The sequence below is a fragment of the Haliotis rufescens genome, unplaced genomic scaffold (genome assembly GCF_023055435.1).
Source record: "Haliotis rufescens isolate VD_foot unplaced genomic scaffold, xgHalRufe1.0.p SCAF_8, whole genome shotgun sequence".
NCBI lineage: Eukaryota > Metazoa > Mollusca > Gastropoda > Lepetellida > Haliotidae > Haliotis > Haliotis rufescens.
This window is the reverse complement of record NW_025964372.1, coordinates 53,525,446-53,543,315: the sequence shown is the minus strand read 5'-3', so window position 1 is coordinate 53,543,315 and position 17,870 is coordinate 53,525,446. Positions and strand designations below refer to the sequence as shown.

General features: G+C 51.6%; 1 protein-coding gene across 1 annotated transcript in view; it reads left to right on the top strand.

Annotated features, from left to right (window-relative positions):
* Positions 1-17,870, top strand: part of LOC124145586 (low-density lipoprotein receptor-related protein 4-like) — a 33,920-nt gene that overhangs the window by 2,070 nt on the left and 13,980 nt on the right. Inside the window, exons 3-14 of the mRNA XM_046515403.1 lie at positions 1,726-1,811; positions 3,069-3,140; positions 3,457-3,607; positions 3,804-3,978; positions 4,196-4,371; positions 5,888-6,127; positions 9,960-10,128; positions 11,492-11,619; positions 12,029-12,185; positions 13,144-13,253; positions 15,219-15,396; positions 16,192-16,370. Coding sequence (XP_046371359.1) covers positions 1,726-1,811; positions 3,069-3,140; positions 3,457-3,607; positions 3,804-3,978; positions 4,196-4,371; positions 5,888-6,127; positions 9,960-10,128; positions 11,492-11,619; positions 12,029-12,185; positions 13,144-13,253; positions 15,219-15,396; positions 16,192-16,370 — 1,821 coding nt within the window. The remainder of the gene's footprint in view (positions 1-1,725; positions 1,812-3,068; positions 3,141-3,456; positions 3,608-3,803; positions 3,979-4,195; positions 4,372-5,887; positions 6,128-9,959; positions 10,129-11,491; positions 11,620-12,028; positions 12,186-13,143; positions 13,254-15,218; positions 15,397-16,191; positions 16,371-17,870) is intronic.

The following is a 17,870-nucleotide window of genomic DNA, read 5'->3' as shown; positions in this document are numbered from 1 at the left end:
CGCTTCGTGAATAGAATGTGATGACGTAAGATACGCATGCATACATTCCGTCATGTATACATATACTGATGGAGTGAGTGAGTTTGGTTTAACGCCACTTTTAACAGTATTCCAGTTATATCGCGGCGTGTCAGCTTAATGTGGGAGGAAAGCTCGAAGTGATGCAGGTCTAAGACGTTTACCACTTTGGTGAAACCCACGAGCACGGGTATGGTGCTGACAAACCTAGAAACATAATCGGGGCGAACCGGGATTCGAACCCAGAATCATAGGTTTTTGGCGTGCCCAAGGGACGCAACTCTGCACAGCAAATTGCGGCGCCTTAGAGGACTGGGCCCACCTTCCCCCCTATACTGATGGAAGTGAGTAGGAGAACACTTAGTTTTAGACACAGTAAAATGATATGATATCAGCCTTGTCTGCCCAATACGCGTTGGAAACAATGCTCACAAACACATCTAAACATTTGATTCTGACATGCGTTGAATGTGTATGCGCGCTATCAAATGTACTGACAGTAGAGCTTATTTCCCTATATATTTCATTGTTCCCTTTGTTGTTTCCATCAGTATATAAAGAGAAAGATGGCTATATTTCGCTCTCTCAAATCAAACAGAGGAAATGATAACAACAAATGCTAAAACAAATATGTAAGAGCTGCACACGTAAGGGCTGATTCCACCGTACCTCAGTGTTTGTGATGCATGTGGTTGTCTGCATCCGATGAATGGGATGACCAATGAGAACGTCTACCCTGGTTGTATGTATAGGATAAAGCACGTCAGGGCTTTTTAAAATATTTAAAACCTGTGTCCGCGGGATAAGTGTTTTAAATATCATAAAAAACCCGAGGGAAATTGCTTTATCTAACTTCTTAACTGAAAACTTAAAACAACATTTATGAACATTTTTCTGTTTCAAACATAGTTCCCATGAACCTTAGGGAAACGGGCGTAAAATATCTGCTGCTGACGTACGGTACTTGAAGACGACATTCTTTGAAGCATTGTGATGTGTCACCGCGTCTGAAGTCTCGTGGCACTCACTGGGCAAAACATACGAAGGTTGCGTTTTGGACCCTAGGGAATATCAGCAATACATTTGTCATTTGATTTTACATTTCATTACATTGTGCTCAAATGCAAAATATATTTCAAGCGAGAAACATTATTATGTTACATTAAAACGGAAGTTGTATTAATAAAATCCAAGGGGTATTATAATATCCCTGTTTATGAGATTTAATCCGACTGGAGAAAAATAGGATGACGTCACTGGAGGTTTATAAGATATGATATAGCCGAGCTTGACTGGAACTGGGTAAGGGGGTGACGTGGTGAGATTGGTGAGATTTGGGGAGAGGATAAGGGTGAGGGATGAGGATGTGGATGACGGTTATCTTCTACTGCTACTTGTGCTGCCGGTGTTAGGGTTAGGGTTAGGGTTAGGGTTAGGGTTAGGGTTAGGGTTAGGGCTAGGGTTAGGGTTAGGGTTAGGGCTAGGGTTAGGGTTAGGTTTAGAGTAAGGCTTATCTTCTAATGCTACTTGTGCTGCAGGGTTAGGGTTAGGTTAGGGTTAGGTTAGGGTTAGGGTTAGGGTTAGGGTTAGGTTAGGTTAGGGTTAGGGTTAGGGTTAGGGTTAGGGTTAGGGTTAGGTTAGGGTTAGGTTTAGGGTTAGGTTTAGGGTTAGGGTTAGGATTATCTTCTAATGCTACTTGTGCTGCAGGTGACGGTGGTCCAGTGTGCCATACGTGCAGCAATGTTGCCAGTCTCGAAGCCTGCACCGACCAGATCAACTGTGATGCTGATGAGGTAACATGTGTGGTGTGGCGTGGCGTGTCGTGGTGTGGTGTGGTGTGGCGTGGCGTGGCGTGGCGTGGCGTGGCGTGGCGTGGTGTGGTGTGGTGTGGTGTGGTGTGGTGTGGATGGGGAGCGGAGGAGGAGAAGATCATGGGATTTTCTATTCATAGCCAAAGCTCAAGTATGCTCTTGTAATTTCAAATGACAATTGTCTGTTGTAGGGGTGTTACGTGTCTCTGTTGTGTGTTATAGGGGTGTTACGTGTCTCTGTTGTGTGTTGTAGGGGTGTTACGTGTCTCTGTTGTCTGTTGTAGGGGTGTTACGTGTCTCTGTTGTGTTTTGTAGGGGTGTTACGTGTCTCTGTGGTGTGTTGTAGGGGTGTTGCGTGTCTCTGTTGTCTGTTGTAGGGGTGTTACGTGTCTCTGTTGTGTGTTGTAGGGGTGTTACGTGTCTCTGTTGTGTGTTGTAGGGGTGTTACGTGTCTCTGTTGTGTGTTGTAGGGGTGTTACGTGTCTCTGTTGTGTGTTGTAGGAGTGTTACGTGTCTCTGTTGTCTGTTGTAGGGGTGTTACGTGTCTCTGTTGTGTGTTGTAGGGGTGTTACGTGTCTCTGTTGTCTGTGCAGGGGTGTTGCGTGTCTCTGTTGTGTGTTGTAGGGGTGTTACGTGTCTCTGTTGTGTGTTGTAGGGGTGTTACGTGTCTCTGTTGTGTGTTGTAGGGATGTTACGTGTCTCTGTTGTGTGTTGTAGGGATGTTACGTGTCTCTGTTGTCTGTTGTAGGGGTGTTACGTCTCTCTGTTGTCTGTGCAGGGGTGTTACGTTTCTCTGTTGTGTGTTGTAGGAGTGTTACGTGTCTCTGTTGTCTGTTGTAGGGTTGTTACGTGTCTCTGTTGTCTGTTGTAGGGGTGTTACGTGTCTCTGTTGTGTGGTGTAGGGATGTTACGTGTCTCTGTTGTGTGTTGTAGGGATGTTACGTGTCTCTGTTGTCTGTTGTAGGGGTGTTACGTGTCTCTGTTGTCTGTTGTAGGGATGTTACGTGTCTCTGTTGTGTGTTGTAGGGGTGTTACGTGTCTCTGTTGTCTGTTGTAGGGGTGTTACGTGTCTCTGTTGTCTGTTGTAGTGGTGTTACGTGTCTCTGTTGTCTGTGCAGGGGTGTTACGTGTCTCTGTTGTCTGTGCAGGGGTGTTACGTGTCTCTGTTGTCTGTGCAGGGGTGTTACGTGTCTCTGTTGTCTGTGCAGGGGTGTTACGTTTCTCTGTTGTGTGTTGTAGGAGTGCTACATGGAGAAGACTCTGGACAATGTGCTGAGCACAAGTTTCACTTTCGGTTGTCAGAAGACCAAGGTCAGTTTCTCTATCTCTCTGTGTCACTCCCTCTGTCGTACTCTCTATCTCTCTTCCTCTCTCTCTCTCTCTCTCTCTCTCTCTGTCTGTCTGTCTGTCTCTCTATCTCTGTCTGTCTGTCTGTCTCTCTATCTCTCTTCCTCTCTCTCTCTCTCTCTGTGTCTTACTCTCTATCTCTCTTCCTCTCTCTCTCTGTCTGTCTGTCTCTCTCTCATTATCATGGGGCACGGGTGGCCCAGTCGTGTAAGGCGCCGTAATTCACTCACTCACTCATTATCAGTGTGTATTGCCGGTGTGTGATGCATGTACTTGGCAGGTCTGCTCGATGCTCTCTGCTGGCTCGGGAGCAGTCATTGGACGGAAGCGGAACGTGCGGACCGTGCCTGGGACGAGGGCCAAGCGAGCAGTGACCTTGTGTTCCCAGTGCTGTAGCGGGAACCTGTGTGCTAAGGGCTTGTGTGTAGGAGGTAAGAAAACAGGCAGACATACAGACAGACAGACAGACAGACTGTCGGCCAGTCGCCAGGACACTTTTTAAGAAGTAGCAAATATTTGTCTGAATAGTAATATGTCTCAAGTATATACACCAAGTTTGATTATCTGCGTTTGAGCCTGAGGGTAAGACAACTTCCCAAACTCTAATGTCCGCAATCCTGTATTGAGGATCAACGACCGGGGTCCCCGCCAAGAACGAGGTGTACGTGCAGCTGCTGGGAGGCTCGAACGCCTACGAGGGCACCGTGCTGGTGTACTTCAACAACGCCTGGGGCACCATCTGCGACGACAACTGGACCAACACTGATGCTGGCGTCATCTGCAAGATGCTGGGATACTCCGAGTGAGTCTACTATTCTATTGTATTCACCACAACGTACATCGTGTATTGTGTCAGTCCGTGTGAATCTACTATTCTATTGTATTCACTACAAATTATATCGTGTATTGGGTCAGTTTAGTCTGAGTCTTCAATAATATTGTATCCCCACGACGTATTTGGTGTATTGTGTCAGGAGTACGAATCACTATCTAAGGATATATCTCTGTGTTTGATGAAGTGTGGGGGCAGGCGCCGTGGGACAGGCGAGATTCGGCTACTTCAGCAGCGGACGCATTTGGCTGGAAGACGTTGCGTGTACGGGCAATGAAACAAGCATCGCACAGTGTCAGGAAAGTAGCTGGGGTATCACTGACTGCTCCCACAGAGAAGACGCTGGGGTGTTGTGTACGTCAGGTGAGTCACCACAGTGGACACCGGGTGGTCTGTACGTCTGGTGAGTCACCACAGTGGACATCGGGTGTTGTGTACGTCTGGTGAGTCGCCACAGTGGACACCGGGTGTTGTGTACGTCAGGTGAGTCGCCACAGTGGACACCGGGTGGTCTGTACGTCTGGTGAGTCACCATTGTGGACACCGGGTGGTCTGTACGTCTGGTGAGTCACCACAGTGGTTACCGGATGTTGTGTACGTCTGGTGAGTCGCCACAGTGGACACCGGGTGGTCTGTACGTCTGGTGAGTCACCATTGTGGACATCGGGTGTAGTGTACGTCAGGTGAGTCAACACAGTGGACAACGGGTGGTCTGTGCGTCAGGTGAGTCACCACAGTGGACACCGGGTGGTCTGTACGTCTGGTGAGTCACCACAGTGGACACCGGGTGTTGTGTACGTCAGGTGAGTCACCACAGTGGACACCGGGTGGTCTGTACGTCTGGTGAGTCACCACAGTAGACACCGGGTGGTCTGTACGTCTGGTGAGTCGCCACAGTGGACACCGGGTGGTCTGTACGTCTGGTGAGTCACCACAGTGGACACCGGGTGGTCTGTGCGTCAGGTGAGTCCCCTAAGAGGACACCAGAGGTTGTAGGCGGCGGAATTCTATTTCTGACATGGAAACATCATTAAATGATCCGATTTTCACGTAATTACATTTCTATTCAAGTAGTCTTAAAATACGCCACAATCTTTAAGTGTACAAACACAGGTTCTACCTCTGTATGGTATTTGGGTGTTCGTATTTCAGTTTGATTTGACATCATTTAGGAGTTGCCTCATTCGAGAGTTACATCGTTTGACACTTGCATCTTTTGATAGTAGATTCATTTGACACTTGCATCATTTTAGAGTAGAATCATTATTTTGAGAGTTGCAACATTTGAGAGCTGCATCATTGGTGATTTGCATCTTGTAAGAATTGCATCGTGTGAGAGTTGCATCGTGTGAGAGTTGCATCGTTTGAGAGTGAAATCCTTTAAAAGATGCATCTTTTGAGAGTTGAGTCTTGTAAGAGTTGCATCGTGTGATAGTTGAATCGTGTAAGTGCTGCATCGTTTGAGAGTTGCATAGTGTAAGTGTTGCATCTTGTAAACGCTGCATTGTGTGAGAGTTGCGTCTCGTAAGAGCTGCATCATGTGAGAATTGCATCGTGTGAGAGTTGCATCGTTTGAGGGTTGCATTATTGGCGAGTTGTATCTTGTAAGAGTTCCATTGTGTGAGAGTTGTATCATCTGAGAGTTGCATCATTGGTGAGTTGCATCTTGTAAGAGTTGCATCGTGTGAGAGTTGCATCGTTTGAGAGTTGTATCATCTGAGAGTTGCATCATTGGTGAGTTGCATCTTGTAAGAGTTGCATCGTTTGAGAGTTGCATCATCTGAGAGTTGCATCGTGCGTGTATAAGTACGTTCTCCATACACGAGCTTAACACAAGTAACACAAGTAACACAAGTAACACAAACACAACTGTCGCCAGTTTCAAAGGAAGATGACGTCATATTTCTGGCGGACACGGGCCGTGGAGGAAAAGTGACCCGCATGAATCTCCTGACCGGCAGCTTCGTGGACATCCCAGTCAACAAAAACTACGCCGTCGGCTCCTTCGACTACGACTCAGTTGAAGGTCGGATCTACTTTGTGGAGCCGCGACTCGACCAATTGGTCAGTGTACACTTTGACGGAACAGACATCAGAGAGTTGAAGCAGTTATCCACTAGTAAGTCATGGGGTGGAGAATGGGGAGAGTAGGGTGGAGAGAAGGGAGCGTGGGGTGGAGAAAGGGGAAGATGGATGTGGGGGAGAGGAGCGTGGGTTAGGGAGAGGGAATTGTGGTGTGGGGAGAGGTGAGACTGGGGTATGAGGGGTGAAGAGCGTAGGTTGGGGAGAAGGGAGTATGGGGTGGGGTGAGAAGCATGGAGCGTGGGGTGGGGAGAGAAGCATGGAGCGTGGGGTGGGGAGAAGGGAGTATGGGGTGGGGTGAGAAGCATGGAGCGTGGGGCGGGGAGAAGGGAGCGTGGGGCGTGGAGAAGGGAGTATGGGGTGGGGTGAGAAGCATGGAGCGTGGGGCGGGGAGAAGGGAGTATGGGGTGGGGTGAGAAGCATGGAGCGTGGGGTGGGGAGAAGGGAGCGTGGGGCGGGGAGAAGGGAGTATGGGGTGGGGTGAGAAGCATGGAGCGTGGGGCGGGGAGAAGGGAGTATGGGGTGGGGTGAGAAGCATGGAGCGTGGGGTGGGGAGAAGGGAGCGTGGGGCGGGGAGAAGGGAGTATGGGGTGGGGTGAGAAGCATGGAGCGTGGGGCGGGGAGAAGGGAGTATGGGGTGGGGTGAGAAGCATGGAGCGTGGGGTGGGGAGAAGGGAGTAAGGGGTGGGGTGAGAAGCATGGAGCGTGGGGTGGGGAGAAGGGAGCGTGGGGCGGGGAGAAGGGAGTATGGGGTGGGGTGAGAAGCATGGAGCGTGGGGCGGGGAGAAGGGAGCGTGGGGCGGGGAGAAGGGAGTATGGGGTGGGGTGAGAAGCATGGAGCGTGGGGTGGGGAGAAGGGAGCGTGGGGCGGGGAGAAGGGAGTATGGGGTGGGGTGAGAAGCATGGAGCGTGGGGCGGGGAGAAGGGAGCGTGGGGTGGAGAAAGGGGAAGTGTGGGGGAGTGGAGCGTGGGGGAGGGAGAGAAGAGTGTGGTGTGGAGAGAGGTGATGATGGAGGTTGGGGAGTGTATTAGGGTAAGGGAAGTGTAGGGTGGGGAGAGGGGAGTGTGGGGTGGGAGAGGGGAGAGTAGGGTGTGGAGAGGGGAGTGTGGGGTTGGGTGGGAAGAGGGAAGTGTGGGGTGGGAAGAGGGGAGTGTGGGGTGGGAAGAGGGGAGAGTGGGGTGGGAGAGGGGAATGTGGGGTGGGGAGAGGGGAGCGTGGGATGGGAAGAGGGGAGAGTGGGGTGGGAGAGGGGAATGTGGGGTGGGAAGAGGTGAGAGTGGGGTGGGAAGAGGGGAGTGTGGGGTGGAGAGAGGTGAAGATGGAGGTGGGGGAGTGGATTAGGGTAAGGGAAGTGTAGGGTGGGGAGAGGGGAGCGTGGGGTGGGAAGAGGGAAGTGTGGGGTGGGGAGAGGGGAGCGTGGGATGGGAAGAGGGAAGTGTAGGGTGTGAGAGGTGAATGTGGGGTGGGAAGAGGGGAGTGTGGGGTGGAGAGAGGTGAAGATGGAGGTGGGGGAGTGGATTAGGGTAAGGGAAGTGTAGGGTGGGGAGAGGGGAGCGTGGGGTGGGAAGAGGGAAGTGTAGGGTGGGGAGAGGGGAGCGTGGGATGGGAAGAGGGAAGTGTAGGGTGTGAGAGGTGAATGTGGGGTGGGAAGAGGGGAGAGTGGGGTGGGAAGAGGGGAGTGTGGGGTGGAGAGAGGTGAAGATGGAGGTGGGGGAGTGGATTAGGGTAAGGGAAGTGTAGGGTGGGGAGAGGGGAGCGTGGGGTGGGAAGAGGGAAGTGTAGGGTGGGGAGAGGGGAGCGTGGGATGGGAAGAGGGAAGTGTAGGGTGGGGAGAGGGGAGCGTGGGGTGGGAAGAGGGAAGTGTAGGGTGGGGAGAGGGGAGCGTGGGATGGGAAGAGGGAAGTGTAGGGTGGGGAGAGGGGAGCGTGGGATGGGAAGAGGGAAGTGTAGGGTGGGGAGAGGGGAGCGTGGGGTGGGAAGAGGGAAGTGTGGGGTGGGGAGAGGGGAGCGTGGGATGGGAAGAGGGAAGTGTGGGGTGGGGTGAGAAGCATGGAGCGTGGGGCGGGGAGAAGGGAGTATGGGGTGGGGTGAGAAGCATGGAGCGTGGGGTGGGGAGAAGGGAGTAAGGGGTGGGGTGAGAAGCATGGAGCGTGGGGCGGGGAGAAGGGAGTATGGGGTGGGGTGAGAAGCATGGAGCGTGGGGTGGGGAGAAGGGAGTAAGGGGTGGGGTGAGAAGCATGGAGCGTGGGGCGGGGAGAAGGGAGTATGGGGTGGGGAGAAGGGAGCGTGGGGCGGGGAGAAGGGAGTATGGGGTGGGGTGAGAAGCATGGAGCGTGGGGCGGGGAGAAGGGAGTATGGGGTGGGGTGAGAAGCATGGAGCGTGGGGTGGGGAGAAGGGAGTAAGGGGTGGGGTGAGAAGCATGGAGCGTGGGGTGGGGAGAAGGGAGCGTGGGGCGGGGAGAAGGGAGTATGGGGTGGGGTGAGAAGCATGGAGCGTGGGGCGGGGAGAAGGGAGCGTGGGGCGGGGAGAAGGGAGTATGGGGTGGGGTGAGAAGCATGGAGCGTGGGGTGGGGAGAAGGGAGCGTGGGGCGGGGAGAAGGGAGTATGGGGTGGGGTGAGAAGCATGGAGCGTGGGGCGGGGAGAAGGGAGCGTGGGGTGGAGAAAGGGGAAGTGTGGGGGAGTGGAGCGTGGGGGAGGGAGAGAAGAGTGTGGTGTGGAGAGAGGTGATGATGGAGGTTGGGGAGTGTATTAGGGTAAGGGAAGTGTAGGGTGGGGAGAGGGGAGTGTGGGGTGGGAGAGGGGAGAGTAGGGTGTGGAGAGGGGAGTGTGGGGTTGGGTGGGAAGAGGGAAGTGTGGGGTGGGAAGAGGGGAGTGTGGGGTGGGAAGAGGGGAGAGTGGGGTGGGAGAGGGGAATGTGGGGTGGGGAGAGGGGAGCGTGGGATGGGAAGAGGGGAGAGTGGGGTGGGAGAGGGGAATGTGGGGTGGGAAGAGGTGAGAGTGGGGTGGGAAGAGGGGAGTGTGGGGTGGAGAGAGGTGAAGATGGAGGTGGGGGAGTGGATTAGGGTAAGGGAAGTGTAGGGTGGGGAGAGGGGAGCGTGGGGTGGGAAGAGGGAAGTGTGGGGTGGGGAGAGGGGAGCGTGGGATGGGAAGAGGGAAGTGTAGGGTGTGAGAGGTGAATGTGGGGTGGGAAGAGGGGAGTGTGGGGTGGAGAGAGGTGAAGATGGAGGTGGGGGAGTGGATTAGGGTAAGGGAAGTGTAGGGTGGGGAGAGGGGAGCGTGGGGTTCGGAAGAGGGAAGTGTAGGGTGGGGAGAGGGGAGCGTGGGATGGGAAGAGGGAAGTGTAGGGTGTGAGAGGTGAATGTGGGGTGGGAAGAGGGGAGAGTGGGGTGGGAAGAGGGGAGTGTGGGGTGGAGAGAGGTGAAGATGGAGGTGGGGGAGTGGATTAGGGTAAGGGAAGTGTAGGGTGGGGAGAGGGGAGCGTGGGGTGGGAAGAGGGAAGTGTAGGGTGGGGAGAGGGGAGCGTGGGATGGGAAGAGGGAAGTGTAGGGTGGGGAGAGGGGAGCGTGGGGTGGGAAGAGGGAAGTGTAGGGTGGGGAGAGGGGAGCGTGGGATGGGAAGAGGGAAGTGTAGGGTGGGGAGAGGGGAGCGTGGGATGGGAAGAGGGAAGTGTAGGGTGGGGAGAGGGGAGCGTGGGGTGGGAAGAGGGAAGTGTGGGGTGGGGAGAGGGGAGCGTGGGATGGGAAGAGGGAAGTGTGGGGTGTGAGAGGTGAATGTGGGATGGGAAGAGGGGAGAGTGAGAGGTGAGAGGAGAGTGTTATACAACACATGTTTAACAGTCGCTGAGGTGTCAACTTTACCCTGCGTAGACGCCGACCTGGAGAAACTGGAGGTTGACCCTGTCAACCGCATCCTTTTCTACACCGACACTGGCAATGACGTCATCGGCTCCATTAACCTCGACGGCAGCAACTTCCAAATTGTTATCAACTCTAATCTTGATGAACCCCGAGAGATCGCTGTTGACCCTCGCTCAAAGTACGTATCCATGGTAATGCTGTAATCTGGTGTAAGTCGATGTGCAAAGATATAATAGTGGGACTATGTTAGATTTCTACGCTGCTTTGAACAATATTTCATGTATATCACGGCAGACCAGGTGACATTGGTGGAAAACACATCCCAGAAGTTTACCTCGTTAGTGAGTGAGTGAGTTGGGTTTCAAGCCGCTCTTCACAGCCAGAGCAGAATGAACAGTCAATGAAAGGTGCAGGGGTGAAAACAACAGTTGGACACGGAGACATAAAACTAGGCAAGAAACTAAACTAAGAAAACACCCGCGCTTACCCTCTGATTGACCACCAAGGATTACTTGTCTACCCAACAATGCAGGATCACCTGACAAAAGAGTAGAGCTTTAATAATGATGCTTAACTAACAACTACTTCAATGTCTTATGCAGCCTCTCATGACAATATATTGACAGGGTGTGACGGACTATTCCTCTCATAACAATATACTGACAGGGTGTGACGGACTATTTCTCTCAGGACAATATATTTGCAGGGTGTGACGGACTATTCCTCTCATGACAATATACTGACAGGGTGTGACGGACTATTTCTCTCAGGACAATATACTGACAGGGTGTGACGGACTATTCCTCTCATGACAATATACTGACAGGGTGTGACGGACTATTCCTCTCATAACAATATATTGACAGGGTGTGACGGACTATTTCTCTCATGACAATATATTGACAGGGTCTGACGAGCTGATCTTTGCTTAAAAATGTTATTTTGGTGATTTTGAGTAAAGTACAGATGCTAGTACTTTTTCGTGTTTAGTCCCGTTCGGGATTCGAACCCACAGTGCCAGAGTGAGGCACCAAATCGCCAGCACCCAAAAGTAAGCGATCTAACCCACAGTGCCAGAGTGAGGCACCAAATCGCCAGCACCCTAAGTAAGCGATCTAACCCACAGTGCCAGAGTGAGGCACCAAATCGCCAGCACCCTAAGTAAGCGATCTAACCCATACTGCCAGAGTGAGGCACCAAATCGCCAGCACCAAAAGTAAGCGATCTAACCCACAGTGCCAGAGTGAGGCACCAAATCGCCAGCACCCTAAGTAAGCGATCTAACCCACAGTGCCAGAGTGAGGCACCAAATCGCCAGCACCAAAAGTAAGCGATCTAACCCACTAACTCCACAAAATGAAAGTTCGAATCCCGGACGGGACTCAACTTTACCAAGAAAGTGTAATCCCAATACTACAATTGTTAATTAAATGTTGACCACTTTCTTTCATTGAGTGTTCATATTCTTAGTTTGACAATATATTTACAGGGCCTTACGCACTATTTTCCCATGACAATACGGTGACTTGTGTCTCCCACAGGCAGATCTACTGGACGGACTGGGGAAAGTCTCCAAAGATAGAGCGCTCCAATTATGATGGCACCGAAAGACAGACCCTGATCACGACTGGGATCATGTGGCCGAACGGCATGGCGATAGACTACAACGGTCAGTGTACATTACAGGGTCCACAACTGGCAACCTCCAGCATTCCTAAACAATAGTTTATTATTCCCAGATTAAAGACTAAATTCTTATATTAATTCCAGAATAGTGACCAAAGAAGAGATAATACTATTGTTTGGCTTCTAGAACAGAGAGTCAATCATTTTTTTCAATCCCGAGAAATCGCGTCAACTAATCCATGTAAGGGAAATAACTCTTCGTGCTAACTAATACCTGCAAGGGAGAAAACTCTTCCCAGAACGCTATTTCCACGTTATCTCTTTTAATATACTGGAGGTTGTACATGATCTTAATCATGCGTAATGCTCCCGCCAGTAGTAGGTGTAGGTTCACACTTGAGGATGTAGTCAGGGCTGCACGTGTATCAGGGCGACATGTCCGTGTTTGTCAGACAACAAGCTGTACTTCGTGGATGGGGGCACGCACCTGCTGGAGGTGATGGACATGGACGGTGGCAACCGACACACCGTCATGAAGGACGCCGGTGCCCACTTCTTCGCCATCGACGTCTTCAAAAATTACCTCTTCTACACCGACTGGAACCAACAGTACGTAAGATGTGTTTACAGTTGTACATGTTGTCCATATGCAGGTCGATCGTAATCAGGCTCGTTGACTTGCTCGAGTCCATGGTCTCACATTCTCGCATGTTCGCAGTATTTGCACTTTAAGCCTGTGTTTGCAAAGATCGAGATTACATGGATGCGAGAACGCTAGAAGAGCCCCTCTATATCTCAGAATACATGCCAACTATCAAAGTATCACACCTACTGCGAGTGTTCCTGTGTTCCTGTGTTTGTTTGTTTGTTTGTTTGTTTGTTGATTAACGCTGCACTCAGCAATACTCAAGCCTTATGACAGCGGTCTGTAAATTATCGAGTCTGGACCACACAATCCAGTGATTGACATCATGAACATCGGTCCACGCAATTGGGATACGATGACATGCATCAACGAAGTCAGCGAGTCTGACCACCCGATCCCGTTAGTCCCCTTTTACGGCAAGCATTGGTTGCTGAAGACCTATTCTACCCCGGCTCTTCACGGGTAGATGGTTATTGTGACTATTGTCATTCTTGGATAGGATATTGTTTATTAACGTGTCACAAAGTGTACATTAAAAAACACAGTCACCATTATATCGTTAGAATACTTTTTTTTATAGAATAATTATTTTGGAACACTACATGTATTTCCGTTTCTCATAAAAGGCAATAATATAAACAACAAACATATTAGATCTTAGGAAAATTACAAATGTCATATTATGATAATTTAGATGTACTGTTTCCTTCGTTTAAATGAAGATTGAATATGTGCGGCTTAAGGATGGCATAATTCTTTACTTGAAGTCATGTACGGCATCGGTAGATGTTTCAAAGAACACCAGAGGCCCCTTCATTTGCAGATGTAATTGTCTATTGTTTATACCGTCTACTGTCTATTGTATATTGTTTATACCGTCCATTGTCTACTGTCTATTGTTTATGCTATCTACACACGCAGAACCTTGATGCGGGTCAACAAGGACGGTAGCGGTAAAACGGCTGTCGGTCCACCAAGCTTCCGGGAACTCGCCGATATCAGGATCCACGAATACGGACTGGATGTCCAGGGTAGGGTCTCCGTAGTGTCCCGTCTATAGCGTAGTGTCCAGGGTAGGGTCTCCGTAATGTCACGTCTATAGCATGGTGTCCAGGGTAGGGTCTCCGTAGTGTCCCGTCTATAGCGTAGTGTCCAGGGTAGGGTCTCCGTAGTGTCCCGTCTATAGCGTAGTGTCCAGGGTAGGGTCTCCGTAATGTCACGTCTATAGCGTGGTGTCCAGGGTAGGGTCTCCGTAGTGTCACGTCTATAGCGTGGTGTCCAGGGTAGGTTCTCCGTAGTGTCACGTCTATAGCGCGGTGTCCAAGGTAGGGTCTCTGTAGTGTCACGTCTATAGCGTGGTGTCTAGGGTAGGGTCTCCGTAGTGTCACGTCCATAGCATGGTGTCCAGCGTAGGGTCTCCGTAGTGTCACGTCTATAGTGCGGTGTCCAGGGTAGGGTCTCCGTAGTGTCACGTCTATAGCGTGGTGTCCAGGGTAGAGTCTCGGTAGCGTCACGTCTATAGCGCGGTCTCCAGGGTAGGGTCTCCGTAGCGTCACGTCTATAGCGTAGTGTCCAGGGTAGGGTCTCCGTAGTGTCACGTCTATAGCGTGGTGTCCAGGGTAGGGTCTCCGTAGTGTCACGTCTATAGCGTGGTGTCCAGCGTAGGGTCTCCGTAGTGTCAAGTCTATAGTGCGGTGTCCAGGGTAGGGTCTCCATAATGTCACGTGCAATGCATGGTGCCTAGCGTATGGTCTCCGTAGTGTCACGTCTATAGTGCGGTGTCCAGGGTAGGGTCTCCGTAGTGTCACGTCTATAGCGTGGTGTCGAGGGTAGTTTCTCTGTAGTGTCACGTCCACAGCATGGTGTTCAGCGTAGGGTCTCCGTAGTGTCACATCTATAGCGCGGTGTCCAGGGTAGGGTCTCCGTAGTGTCACGTCCATAGCATGGTGTCCAGCGTAGGGTCTCCGTAGTGTCACCTCTACAGTGCGGTGTCCAGGGTAGGGTCTCCGTAGTGTCACGTCTATAGTGCGGTGTCCAGGGTAGGGTCTCCGTAGTGTCACGCTATAGTGAGGTGTCCAGGGTAGTGTCTCCCGTACTTTCACGTCTATAACGTTTTGTCCAGGGTAGTGTCTCCGTAGTGTCACGTCTATAGTGCGGTGTCCAGGGAAGTTTCTCCGTAGTGTCACGTCTATAGTGTGGTGTCCAGGGTAGGGTGTACGTAGTGTCACGTCTATACCGCGGTCTCAAGGGTAGGGTCTCCGTAGTGTTACGTCTATAGCGTGGTGTCCAGGGTAGGGTCTCCGTAGTGTCACGTCTATAACATGATGTCCAGCGTAGGATCTCCGTAGTCTCACGTCTATAGCGTAGTGTCTAGAGTAGGGTCTCCGTAGTGTCACGTCTATAGTGCGGTGTCCAGGGTAGTTTCTCCGTAGTGTCACGTCTATAGTGTGGTGTCCAGGGTAGGGTCTCCGTAGTGTCACGTCTATAGCGCGGTCTCAAGGGTAGGGTCTCCGTAGTGTTACGTCTATAGCGTGGTGTCCAGGTTAGGGTCTCCGTAGTGTCACGTCTATAGTGCGGTGTCCAGGGTAGTGTCTCCGTAGTGTCACGTCTATAGCGCGGTCTCAAGGGTAGGGTCTCCGTAGTGTCACGTCTATAACATGATGTCCAGCGTAGGATCTCCGTAGTCTCACATCTATAGCGTACAGTCTAGAGTAGGGTCTCCGTAGTGTCACGTCTATAGTGCGGTGTCCAGGGTAGGGTCTCCGTAGTGTCACGTCTATAGCGTAGTGTCCAGGGTAGGGTCTCCGTAGTGTCACGTCTATAGTGCGGTGTCCAGGGTAGGCTCTTCACGCCGAAGACCTGGGTTCGATTCCCCCCATGAGTACAATGTGTGAAGCCCATTTCTGGTGTCCCACGCCTTGACATTGCGGCGTAAAATCATACTCATCCACTCTCTGACATCATCGCTGCAGGTCTCCGCGCGTTGTCTGTTTCAGCACCATCACCATCCTCGCACGTGACCTTAGACCCCAAGCACGTGTTTGTGCGCATGCTCGGGACCGCGTCCGCTGGCCGGGTGGACGTGTACGCCAATGGCGAGTGGGGGTCAATCTGCGACGACCACTGGGACAACAAAGATGCCAGTGTGGTGTGCTCCATGCTCGGGTATAACAGGTGGGTCATCGTCCACCCGTATGTACATACAGAAGTCAACATGTACCCGTAAATTCATAAAGATGTCGCCATGTATTCGCAAATGCATACAGATCATCGTCCACCCGTAAATACACCATCTGTCCGGATATACATACATGTATATTTCACATCGTACCCGTACATATGCACATCTGTCAAAATGTGCCCTCGTCACCACGAACCCTTGTGAAAAAGGCAGTCGTCACCACATACCCGCACACACACTCGCAGTTGTCCCCACATACCCGCACACACACTCGCAGTTGTCACCACATACCCGCTCACACACACGCAGTCGTCACCACATACCCGCACACACACTCGCAGTTGTCACCACATACCCGCACACACACTCGCAGTTGTCACCACATACCCGCACACACACCCGCAGTCGTCACCACATACCCGCACACACACCCGCAGTCGTCACCACATACCCGCACACACACTCGCAGTCGTCACCACATACCCGCACACACACTCGCAGTTGTCACCACATACCCGCACACACACACCCGCAGTCGTCACCTTATTCATATACAGGACTTCGTTAGCATATACATACACATTTCTCTAAGTGTACCCGCGCAAGAGGCAATTGTCAACATGTATTCATGTCCACTTTACAGTCTACATGCATACACGCTTGTCGACAGCTACACGCGTGTCACCACTTCCTCCGCCGACCGACACCGCGGTGCTGTATTAGAACGTGAATGACATGCCCAGCTCTGATACAACTAATTCCATCCCATCGCCTACCCTACCCCACAGAGAGAACGCCCTGGCCACATCCAGTGTGAAGGTGTCATCGGGCACGGGCCTCATCTACATGGACGAAGTGAACTGTACCGGTACGGAAACTCACATCGTACAGTGCGGCTTCACCGAGGACAACTGGGCCAAGTCCGACTGCACCCACCAAGAGGACGCCGGGATCACGTGTGAACTCCGTGAGTGGGCGGGGCTACCACTGTACACACGACGCGATTGCCTAATGACACTGATGGGCGGGGTAGTCATTCAAATGGTTGGGGAAGTTTCCTTTCAACGCCTTGTGTGGGCGGGGTTTCTTCTATTGACGTTGGGTGGGCGGGTTTTCCTTCAAACACACTGAATGGGCGGGCTTTCCTTCGATCCCTCTGAATGGGTGGGATTTGTTGTAAACACGCTGAGTGGGCGGGATTTGTCGTAAACACTTTGGTGGCTGGGGTTTCCTGTAAACACGTTTGGTGGATTGAGTTTCTTGTAAATATTGTGTGGGTGGTATTCTCTGTCCTGTATATACGTTTGGTGGATTGAGTTTCTTGTAAATATTGTGTGGGTCGTATTCTCTGTCCTGTATATACGTTTGGTGGATTGAGTTTCTTGTAAATATTGTGTGGGTCGTATTCTCTGTCCTGTATATACGTTCGTCGGCATGTGGCCAGGTTCAATGGCCAGGTTTCTGTAAACGCGTAAAGTGGGCGGGGTTTCATGTGAACACGATGTGTGGGCGTAGTTTCATGTAAACACGTTGAGTGGGCGATGTTTCATGGAAACACGTTGCGCTGCTAGGGTTTATTTCCAACACGTTGAGTGGGCGGGGTTCCTTGTAAACACGTTGAGTGGGCGGGGTTTCTTGTAAACACGTTGTGTGGGCGGGGTTTATTCTAAACACATTGCGTGGGTGGGGTTTCTTGTAAACACGTTGCGTTGCAAGGGTTTCCTTAAGAATCTGGAGTGTTTGGGGTTTCTTGTAAATACGATGAGTGGGCGGGGCTTCTTGTGAACACGTGGAGTGGGCGATGTTTCATGTAAACATGTTGCGTTGCTAGGGTTTCCTTCACGTGGAGTGGGCGGGGTTTATTTTAAACGCGATGTGTGGGCGGGATTTCATGTGAACACTTTAAGTGGGCGATGTTTCATGTAAACACGTTGCGTTGCACGTGTTTTCTTCACGTGGAGTGGGCGAGGTTTGTTAACACGCTGAATGGGTTGGATTTCCTGTAACGTTTTTGAATGGGCAAGGTGTCCTGTTTAGACGTTATGTAGGGTGGGGATTCCTGTTTAGGCGTTTAGACGTTATGTGAGGTGGGGTTTCCCGTGAACACGTTGAGTGGCCGGGGTGTCCTGTTTAAAGGCTATGTGAGATGGGGTTTCCCGTGAACACGTTGAGTGGCCGGGGTGTCCTGTTTAGAGGCTATGTGAGATGGGGTTTCCCATGAACACATTGAGTGGCCGGGGTGTCCTGTTTAGAGGCTATGTGAGATGGGGTTTCCCATGAACACATTGAGTGGCCGGGGTGTCCTGTTTAGAGGCTATGTGAGATGGGGTTTCCCATGAACACATTGAGTGGCCGGGGTGTCCTGTTTAGAGGCTATGTGAGATGGGGTTTCCCATGAACACATTGAGTGGCCGGGGTGTCCTGTTTAGAGGCTATGTGAGATGGGGTTTCCCATGAACACATTGAT